The 11516-nt window shown below is 37.5% G+C and overlaps 1 protein-coding gene across 1 annotated transcript; it reads left to right on the forward strand.

The window, feature by feature from the left end:
* The first annotated feature begins 1994 nt into the window (after positions 1-1994).
* On the forward strand, positions 1995-11045 carry LOC149569720 (C-8 sterol isomerase). Its single transcript, XM_089822429.1, has 3 exons — positions 1995-3294; positions 10214-10363; positions 10460-11045. Exons 1-3 carry the CDS (start codon positions 2614-2616, stop codon positions 10739-10741), a joined length of 1113 nt encoding a protein of 370 aa, XP_089678555.1. The 5' UTR covers positions 1995-2613; the 3' UTR covers positions 10742-11045.
* The last annotated feature ends 471 nt before the right edge of the window (positions 11046-11516 follow it).

The raw sequence follows: 11516 nt of genomic DNA on the forward strand, positions 1-11516 counted from the left end.
GTCTCCCAAGGGAATCTGGGGGTCTCGGCCTGCTTTCCACTCGAAAGTAGGGCCTTGCCCTCTGTGCTAAATGGATTATCAGAGCTATTTCTAGAGATGAAGCCTGGAAAATTCTTGTCAAGCATTGCATCTCTTCAAGCTTCCCTGCTAACAGACCGACGTGGAAGGGGATTGGTTTTCAGACCCTTCTCACTATGCATGAACCAGTGGTCATACAGGGCTCTTTCGTTATAAAGAGCATCTGGAAAGCCTGGGAAGCTGTTAAACCTTGGCTTCATTGGGCTGGTAATGAGTTTCGCAATGGGCTGTCCTTAAATCAGCAAAACATTTGGTGGTCTCCCCTGTTTGCCTTCCAGGGTATTCCTCTTGCCAAGACTCAAGGTGCTAGTGCTCTGCGTTTCTATAAACGTGGCATTCGCACTACTAAGGACATTTTTTCAAGAGTCACCATGAATTTCAGGTCTTGGGAGGACATGCAAGTTCAATACTGCCTTGTATGTGCCGATCGCCAGACTTATGAGCTTCTATTGTCTTTCATCCCTGTGCACTTACTTCATAAAGTGGGGATTCAATCTGTTCGACCTTGGTGGTATGATTGGAAGTGGTTTCCTGCCACTCCATTTACCAATTATAAGCCCAATATGGGATACAGATGGCTTTCGCCCCACCTTCCGATGGTGGACATGCTTAATCAACGATGGCATTTGCATTCTTCGCTTTCTCAATGGAGAAAACGGTTCGACACCATTTGTAGTGCCATTACAGAACCTAAGATTGCTCACTTTGCTTGGTGCCTTGCTTTCCAAGGTCTTCCCCTGGGGCCTCGGCTTAAACACATTGGGGTTCCTGATCCCAGATGCCCCTTCTGTGGCCAACCTGAGTCCTTTTTGCATATTTTTTGGTTTTGCAAATGTGCTCAGAATTATTGGCACTGGATCCATGATTTTTTCAAGCCTTTCAGGCCCGAACCTTTTTCATGGCACATGATCCTCCTGGGTGATTCCACCAGATTTCCTCGGAAGTTTTCCTAGATTTGGCATACTTTCAGGATGGAAATTTTGTTTTTTCTATGGAAAGATAGGAATGCAATTTTATTGACTCACAGTTTTTTGGATGTTAACATTGCAATGTACACTAAGGCATGCATTTGTAACAATGCCATTATGCAGATACAGGTGCAAGCTAATAAAGTTGCCCACTTACAAGAATTGTTAAACCACTGGGGCAATGCTCCTTGTACCATTGCCAGAGTGCCTCCGGATGCCTCGGCTGATGCCTCCTCATCTCGCGATCGCCGTTCCAGACGCCAGTCATCTGGTCGCCATTCGCACACGTCGCGCTCCTAGGGTCCCCGCCACTGCTCTCCCAACGGTGGTCATGGCGGTTGGAGGCGTCGCTCCGCTTCCCCACCACGTGGTGGTTCTGGCTGATCCCCGGCTTCCCCCCTGGGCGGGCTTCTGGCTGGTCTCCGGCTCCTCCCCCTGGACGGGTGCACTCTGGCAAGTTTTCCCGGCTGGCCTTGGCAATTTCTCCTCCACGACCAGACAAGAAGGATGCAGAGACTGCAACTACCCCAGATCCTGCGGATGTTGCTGACGGCTGGACTGTTCCTAGTCCGCCTCACAATCCCACTGATGCGTGGGGATTTCGTGATAAAGATGATCCTCCTCCCTCTGCTGGTACTGCCTTGGCAGCATGAGATTGTTTTAAATATTTTTTTTTGATGAATAGTTTATAGTTGCTGGCTGCGGCTATGTTGTTTGCTCTGGCTTCGGTCAATTAAACTCATTCACGGGGTGATCCTGTATCCCTCGACTTTTTTTTGTGAATTGTAATCTTAGTAAATTTTATTAATTGAAAAGGACTATTCATCCAAAAAAAAAAAAAAAACCAATTACTGTTGTTACGTAGTTCAAATTTCAAAATCAAGACTAGGAGGGAGAGAGTATTGCACCGAACAACACTATGTTTTCTCTCCATTCAATTCTTTCTTCAGATACTTAAAAGGTAAAACTAACAAAGCAACAACATTTCTCTGCTCTAGAATCACAATTTTTGTCTTTTTATTCTGAAATTTTTGAACAGCCATGTAGGCGCCTGTTTAATGCATAAAGTAAGTTTTTCCGCCTTTTTCTGTTCGAACTAATGTGCTGAAATTGGTTATCGTGATACCGGTCCATTGACAGAAGAGATCCAAGAGCCTACGGCAGTAGGGCACATCCTTAGGGCATTTGGGTATGCAGTTTTGGTGTAGAAGTTGGTTTTATCCATTGGAAGTAATTTACCAGGATTCTTGGGGCATTAGGGTTTTGGAATGGGGATTTTGAGTGCTCGCTCAGAGGAGAAGTACATTCCTGATGTCCGGGCATCTGGTACAGGGCTTCTAGGCCATCGATGAGTGACACTCACAATGGACATTGATCTTGTCCCTGGATGGTACATTGTTTGTGTCTCGATTTTGGAAGCAGATTACCCTAGCAATTGGTATTGAAAGTGTCAATTTCGGTTTGTTACTTCGTCGACACCAGTTCACAAAGGTTTCTGTTATCACAAGTATTTGTATAAAAAAAGGGAACTAATTTTCCGAGCCCATTGTAATTTTTGCTTTTCCAGATGAAGAAACTGGTGTTGAGTATGGGTAAAGGTAGTACAAACAGGGATAGGTCTCTAAGCAGGGGCAGCTACTATCCACACTGCAGGAAAGATGCACAGTGCGAGTGCGCCATGTGTATGGAAAGCTTCCACGCTACATTAGATCTGAGGCGATCAAACAACCTCTTCAGTTCCTTGACTAATTATGCCGAGACGCCTTCTAGGGGCTTCACAAGTCCTCCGTCTGTTGCAAAGGGTAAAGAAAACCAGTGGCCTGATTCTGAGCAGTCAAATGATTGGCCATCGTTTGCGTCTAGGAAGGACAGAAAAAGGTCACTTCCATTAGTCTTGGGCTCCGCAGCTAAATCTGAAGTTGAGTTGTTTCAAAGTGATGATTCTGAAGAGCCAATGGAAGAAAAGGAAATTAGGATTTATAAAAAGAAAAAGAAGAGGCATCAATTTTTAGCAAAGTTCGCTATATTTTTTCTTATTCTTGTGATGGAGTTTGCAGTACCACGGTGCTTCTCTGGTTATTTAACAACAAATTTCAGTGCGGACAAGGTTATGGGTATAGCACAAGAGTCTATGGCCAGAATTAGGCTTTCCGACAGGTTGGACTTCATAGCTCGTAAAATGGCCAGAGTTGTTCCAGGTCAAGTTGACAACTGCACTGGATCCGACTCCACTTGGAAATTAGAACAGGTGACTTTTGTACCCGTTATCTATATCTTATTGTTTAACTTTCTAATTCGTTTGGTATGTCCTAAATGTACCCTGCAGACGGAAGCAGTTCGATTTTTGCATTGAATTTTTTTGCTCTATGTTATCACATTTATTTAAGATAGTCTGTATGATGAATTCCTATTCACATAGCTTACTTTTTTGGGCTCAGACTTCACTCACTTGTTTTTGCTCTAAATTTACCTGCACGATGTTATCCAAAGTGCACTCTGATTAATGCATTCTGCTGGCTTGTAAGGTACATTTGTAGTATTAGTTTTTGCCTTTTTTTTAATTGGGCTATGCTAACAGTTGTCCAAAATGTACCCTCCAACCGGAAACAGTTGGATTCTTTTGAAAAATTCTGCGCCTCTGCATTACCACATATTTGCATTGAATTTTTTCGCTCTATGTTGTCACATATGTTTGAGATAGTCTGTATGATGAATTCCTATTCACATGGCTTTCTTATTTGGGCTCAGACTTCACTCACTTGTTTTTGCTGTAAAGTTACTTGCATAATGTTATCCAAAGTGCACTCTGATTAATGCACTTTGTTGGCTTGTAATGTACATTTTGAGTATTAATTTTATCTTTTTTTTTGATTGAGCTACGGTAACAGTTGTGCCTTACATTTTCTGAATTTATTGGATTCATCTGGAATGATATATAATTACCAAATTGTTGCTCTGTGTTTTGTTTAAATAATCGGTATGATACATTCTGACAAGTGCTTTACTTGATACTTTTTTCTTAATATGTTTCTTTACTTATTTCATGGACTGATCCGAATGTTAAATTTGCTGTATTTTAACTTATGATTCATGTTTGTGCCACAATTCTCGTTCTCGCACAAGTTCTTAGTATCATGTTCCTGATTATATGTCGCATTATTCTCAATTGTTTTAAAATGTGATTAATTTTGTGTTTTGCACATTTCTGGCATATGTATGTTATATCACAGTTCCAGTAACTTGGATTTATTGTGTGTTTTGGACATTACTGACTGCTTTCACAGCTCAGGGGACAATTTAAGCTCTACCTTGGCATCTGTATCCTTTTTGCCTGTTCGAGTCTCTTCTAAGTTCCTTGAGGTCTTTGTATGATAGGCGTTTATTATGTTTGTTGCACACTCTATATTTGCACTGATAGGGACTAAACTCTAAAAAAGTTAAACAATAAGGAAACTGAGGAAAGGTTAAGACAAGCAAAGTTTTAATATTAGTAGGCACGAGGTATCAAGCTTCTGGGTAATCTGTGTATATTTTTGCATTGACATTTTGGCTTCTTGTCAGCAATCCATCATCATGAGTTTATCCAGAGTTTGATACATAAAGTTTTGATATGTTCAAATGCTATCAGCACAAAATAATAGCAACAGCTTTTACTGTGATGCATCTGTCATATAAGTCTGGGTTGATGAATCTACCTACGGATCCTGGATTTCTCTTATCATGCAATGCATCGCATTACTGATTTGCTATAGTTTAATTTTATCTTGCTATTGATATCAATCAATACATTGCACCTAAGTTTTTTTTGAATTTTTGCAATATCTGTGCCCTCCTTTCCAATATGCCGCCAATTCACATTGCCTCTTCACATTGATGCTGTTAATGTTATAACTAATGTAAATATATTAAAGAGACATGTCTCTTCAAGAGACATGCCTCTTTGATCTCATATATATTCACTCGTATAGTAACTTGGAAAACACATAAAATATCCACAAGTGCTATTACAAGTTACAGAATAGTTTAATCGATCCTATTTCACTAACAGATGCAAATTTAGTTCTCTAGAATCACAAGCCTTATGTTGTTTGAAGTCACATATTTATGTTTTTGATCAGTTTGTGAGTTATGTAGGATTGAATGAATATTGAAACGCAAGTCTAAAGCTAAGTGATTTAGAAGATTGCAAAAGTTAGATGCAAACATAGTAACATACAGATACTGCAGAGTGCAAATATCAACTAAAATCTGATATTGGGATTCTAGAGAAATCAATATGGAATTGATTATGCAATGGAAGAAAATAGCTATAATTTACAGCCCAAAGTTATGAATCTGATGAAGATTAGAAAGAGGTAGAAAACTGAAAGACAAGATATTATTTTAAGCAAGTTTTCGAATCTGAGAAGATAAGGAGAAAAAAGGAATTTCATGAAAGAAGAGGATTATATGTACTTAATTTTCCTATCCCAGCTAAGCAATTAAAAGTGAATTTACCTAAGTAAGCTTAAATAATAAGGTGCACTTATATAATTACATTAACGCCACCCTAAAGTGCAATTTTGGATAAATGTGAAATGTGAAGTGGGTTGTGCACCCTAACCAAGGGACTTCCCCTTAAGATTTATACAGAAAAACTTGTTGATTACATAAACAAATACATATATTTGAAAGTCTCTTCCTGAAGAAACAAATATTTAACAAATCAGGGCCATATCAAGCCATCTCTTGAGCCTTAGAAAGATATAGCTTATAGCTGTGTCTTGACCTCTCAGTCCCGAACTCTTGAATCATTAAGTCTTGAAAGATTCGACAAAAAATCCATAAGAGCTATTAATGAGCTCTATCATTGTCTAATGGCTGCGAAAGGTTATGATCATCAATCATATATTCTGAAGCTTGCTGGACAACAATTCATATTGAGCTGAACACCAAATCTTGAATCTATCTTCAAAATCGATCTTCATAATACACACATTCTTAAAGACTTGTGAGCACAAAAATGAAAATCCAAAGGAAAGCAAGAATTGAAATAAAAAACGCTTCTCTTACAAAGCACCATCTTAAAATGAGAAGCTAGCTTGAGATGATGCAAATTCCTCCATCCTCTGATGCTGCTATCTTCCAAAATGACCTTGTCACACTTCATTCATTTGATGTTTAGACGAGTTTTTGCAGGGTTCATTGTTAAAGTGAGAATAGAAAGAGGATGCTCTTAATCTAGTAAACCATGCCAATCCAAATCTTGTATCATTAGGGCCATGATAACATGCAAGATCAAGCTCATTGTTCTTATATGAAGAAATATTCCCACTCCAAATATCTCCATGAAGAAAACAAGGTTGTATCAGAAATGCTAGCTTTATGCATCAGAGCAAGCTTCCTTCCTAACTTTGCTTTATCACTTTTGGTTGATCTAAAAATCACATGTGGCTCAATCTAACGCAACATGTCCATTGTTGCTTTATTCACACCATCAAAGCTTTGCCTGAACCGTAAAACTAAAAGTTGCTAAAACATTCTCATCTGTCATGTGAACAAGGAATTACTTCACTAGTGTGTGAATGATAGTTCCACTTAATAATAAAACCCATGCACAAGAGACAATAGAATGAACTCCTTATTTGTTCCACTTTGAATCAATGCTTCAATGCTTTCCAACATCCACGAAGTTTCTACTTGGTTTTGATAAATAAATTCAAATTTTGTTTGAGGCATTGTTAGAGAAGATTTCTATCTTTTCAATCTTCAACATGCAATTAAGTTTTAGATCTCCTATTGCAAAATGCAGTTACATGAAGCATGACAATACAATCACAAAGACAACTTCTGCATCTTTGGATAGTGTGCCGAAGGCAAAACAACCATCGCTGCTATCAAACTATACAAACACTATATTTTTAGTATCAGCTCATGTCTCACCCACAAGAGAGGAATACATTTCGAAATTTTCAGATGTCTTAATGTCAGAATGCAATAATGTTTGCCAGTGTATCCTACATTCTGGTTGCCATGCCTTCTCTTTCTTGCATCCTACACAGTGTACAATCAGCTGATATACAATGATCCTACTGCAAGTCCATAGGTTAGACCTCTTCAACAATTAGGATGCCACAAAAATTCACATTTCTATGCATATGCCACTAGAGGAATCTCCAAAAAAATATGCAACAGATTACATAAACAACTCTTTCATATGCCTTCCCTTATTGACTGTGAAGAACACCATCCATCACAGAACTGTATCATGCCTTTAATCTACTTTGCCCTAACCTTCCACATATGAGTGTATAAATTGCATTGCTAACAACATAGACGACTCGTTCACCAACAAGATGCCTTTATGCTATCAAAGAGACACAAATTAGCTTCCTCTGTCTCATGGATCTTCATAGACAGTTATCTCTGCCTTGGTCTTAAGCATGATAGTACCTTTCAAATTTCCATTGCTCATTGACAAGAAAATAATTCTACTAGTGCTTCGCTTGTTGGTGATAGAGAGACAACTATTTTTACAATTGTAATGGTTTTAGTGAGAACTACTTCATTTTCCAAGTGCATTGGCTTGAAAGTTTTAAAAGCATTATCAACAGGTCTTGTGATCATTGTACTACATTCTGGAATCCTCCAAGACCTGTGCTATATCAACATTGGATTCCTACACATCAATTACATTCCTTCCTATCAGGACAAATCAAATTCAAATAAGAAATCTAGTTAACATGATACAAAGAAAGTTGCATAGATAGCTATGGTTATGGATACAATCTTTTGTAAGACTTCTAATATGAATATAAGACATATATTAAAAAGAAGATTTAAGTCCCCTATCAGTAATGTGTAACTTATCACTAACCAAAAAACATAAAACATAAAAATATGTTTATCACCTATTAAATTTTGTATTAGTATCTTTTTTATGTACTACTTCATTATGAAATAATTTTTACAACTAAAAATTATATTCTAACATTTTTTATTTATTTAAATATTTAACATAAAATGTTTTTTGTTTTCATAGGTAGAAGGTCAAGGCTAAGATTTTTATTATTAGTTAGTAAAATTTATACATAATTTCTCTACTCAAGTTATACTAGATGAAATGAACAAAATCAAGAAAACCTCTAGTCTTGCTTAGTCCTTAGCGACTTCACGCTATACAGGATCAAATAACTACTCTGATACCAAATGAAGATGGTGAAAGCTTGATGCTTTGTTGATTAATATGTGCAGTCCAATATATACAAGAAGGGAATAGCTATAACATAACTATAAAATGTAATTGTAGAACAATTACCGAACAACAATCTAATATGCAGGGAAATATGAGAGTTGTATGTGAATATATACATACATGCGGACGCATTATATATATACACCTTCAGTACATATATGTATGTATGTACGTACGTACATATATTTATACCACCTTCCGCTGCCATCCCCTAAAAATAACCCTCTCGAAAATGTCCCGGAAACATGTCCCCTGCCGGTTCCCCTTGTCGAAATGCTGTGGAACATAGGTAATATGCCAACATCTCCTAGTTTGACATCTACTATAGCATTCTTCTTGGTCAGCAAGACTATGGACAGCACCAACTGTGGTCTGCATTTGGGTGTGGAGGTGCGAGTGATTGAAAGACCCCTCACGTTACTTAAAACATGATAGCTGAGACCGTCTTTCTCAAGGTGGAAGGTAATTCAGTGACCATGTTTTGCCTTTCTCATGTGCCCTGTTAAGCTTGAATTCAGAAGAGGCACAGCCTTGTAAACAGTATTTATCTGTCAATAATGGTCTACTCCAAAATTGTTAAGTAGGAGATAATTTCCACAGCAAGTCAAATTGTGATATTGCTATCAGGATTTAACTGTGTGATTTTGAGTCAAACTCATTGACCCATGTTTCATGAGTAGTGATTCAACATGAATCCATCTCTCATGAGAATAAATGGAACACCCGGCACTCATTGGATCTAGGTGATGCTCACAGGTGTTAAGCACCGGGACTTCTCGGGAGGTCACCCATCCCAGTACTACTCCAACTTGAGTGTGCTTAACTACGGAGTTTCCTCCATGGTTAAACCCAAAGCTTGCAGCTCCAAAATTGACCAATGATTTTGATACTGAGTTGCTTCCCTGCTGTAATCTGAACAAGATGAGACTATTGATAAGTAAGAGATTTTTTTCCACGGAAAGTCAAGATTGGCAACGAGTCTGTCTTGTTCGGGCTGACATTAAAAAATATCTGCCAATTCGGCCTTTGGCCCTTGATTATATTCCTAATAGTTACTTTTGAATTAGTTTCCACCTGAATGTTTTGGATGACCATAGATTCTGCCAGCTTCAATCCCTCAGTAAGGCCAATGTTTTTATCCAGTTGTTTGAGTCAATTCCGATATCAATTGAGAATATAGACCTATAAACAATCCCTAGATGTATTTTATGCATCATGTGTTTATTCTTATTCTTTTTCATTTCCCAAATTGTTTCTCTTATTTGTGTACTTCAATTTTTTCTATACATTTCCTTTGAAACCCTCAGCAAGGCCAATGTTTTTATCCTGTTGTTTGAGTCAATCTCAATATCAATTGAGAATATAGACCTATAAACAATCCCTAAATGCATTTTATGCATCATGTGTTTATTCTTATTCTTTTTCATTCCCCAAAATTGTTTTCCTTATTTGTGTACTCCAATATTTTCTGTACAATTCCTGTTACTTGTTTCTGTTATGACCTATCTGTGTACTTCGACATCATCTTGTCATTGCGTTGCATCACTAGCCCCAAAAATTTATAGTTTTGTAAGTAATGCTTGCATTCTCTTTCTTGTAATTTATGTTTGCATGATACTTTTGCTATCTTTTTGTGTATCCATAATGTCATGTTTTAATTTGTAGAATTGTATTTAGCTGTGCAGTCAGCACAATGTTTCAATAAAATAACTGACTAAAATTTATTTACCTTTAAGTTAATTCTGCAATTTTTCTTAATCCATATACTATTGAATTCTGTTTTTGCCTTGCGATTTAATTCCAAAATATCCTTCAGGACTTGGCAGACCTAGTCTGACACTATAAAATCAGATTTGTGTGTTTATAATTATTAGTTAGTCTGAGAGTCTGAAATTGTAGTCTGAAATCATAATTATTGCCTTTCATTTGACAGGATGGTTTGATTGTCCATTCTCGTTGTGTTCTTTACTCATCTGTTGTGGAGGAGGTATCACTTTGGGGATGCCCTGTACAGACAGCCGGTGTGATAGGCAGAGATATTGTGGATCGATCATTTATAGTTATGTCTGGACGCATGATAGAGGTAAAGTTTGATAAATTAAGTTCTGATATGTTTTACATTTTCTGAGTAATCTCTTAAGTGAGAACATAAATTGGCTTGACTTGGTGATGTGTATAGTGGTATGAAGGGAAAATAGACTCCATAGTACTTCGGCAAGGTGACTCATGGACCCATGCAAAATGGACTGCATCTATGGTGCAACTAGATGGGAAAACGTGGATCCTTGAATACAAGATCAGAGCAATACTTCAAGGTGGAGGGCTGGTATCCCATGCCATACATTTTATGAAGTGGCTTATTTACAGGATTTATAGGCATGCAAAGTTGAATTTTGGATCATTTTTACTGCCCACTCTAAGTTCTCCACATGCTCATGGCGATTTTAGATCTCCAACCTAAAACAAGCCCTTATCTGTAATTATTTTACTCCCGAGAACACATTTTCATTTTTACCTGCCAATACTCATGTATATGCTTGAGCAGATGTTCCACTGAACATGGCATTGACATTCTGATGAAACTGTCTTGGCTTTTGAAGATTGGCATCTTTCCTGGAATGCCTCACTTGTCATCTCAAATGAAAATGGTTACTAGAAATTCACTGCCAAAAAATAACTTTGTAATATGATCTCAACACTGATGGTTTGCTCTCAGAATCTCATGAAGCAGAGTTAATGAATGGTGAAAAACCAGTTTTTAATCAGATTGATGGATTAAATTTCCGATTTGTTTGACAGTTTTTTCACCATCTTCCAAGAATATGAGCTGGCTTGATTTGTTGACCCTATAGTGGGATGGAGGGAAAACACTGGCACATCAGCGTATGGTTTGTGAACCCAATGTTATTTGAACATCTGGAGTGCTCTATGTTAATTTCTTGTGCAATTCATCTAAGATAATAAGGTTATGATATAGAGCATTATATCCACCTTTGCATTGTTTTTTAACAGTAATGACAAGTCTAAATTAAGGGGTTTGCTTATCAAAATATGTACTTTTGAGCGTAGATTTAACTTCAAGACTGAGTTGACATAAAAAGGGATATGTTTCAATTCATATAAACAAACGATGACAGACATACCTTCTTTTCATTGTGTTTATATAAAACAACTAGTGGAGAGTCTTCAGTAGTTGAGTATCTCAAATTTGTGCCTCCCAAAATACTAAGTGACAA

Source organism: Cupressus sempervirens, chromosome 3 (genome assembly GCF_028749045.1).
Source record: "Cupressus sempervirens isolate cs-2001-9-10 chromosome 3, ASM2874904v1, whole genome shotgun sequence".
In the NCBI taxonomy this organism is placed as follows: domain Eukaryota; kingdom Viridiplantae; phylum Streptophyta; class Pinopsida; order Cupressales; family Cupressaceae; genus Cupressus; species Cupressus sempervirens.

Coding starts and splice junctions, on each gene's coding strand:
- LOC149569720 (XM_089822429.1), top strand. CDS start 2,614: ATGAAGAAACTGGTGTTGAGTATGGGTAAAGGTAGTACAAACAGGGAT. Junction 3,295..10,213: donor CCACTTGGAAATTAGAACAG/GTGACTTTTGTA, acceptor TTCATTTGACAG/GATGGTTTGATTGTCCATTC. Junction 10,364..10,459: donor TGTCTGGACGCATGATAGAG/GTAAAGTTTGAT, acceptor TGATGTGTATAG/TGGTATGAAGGGAAAATAGA.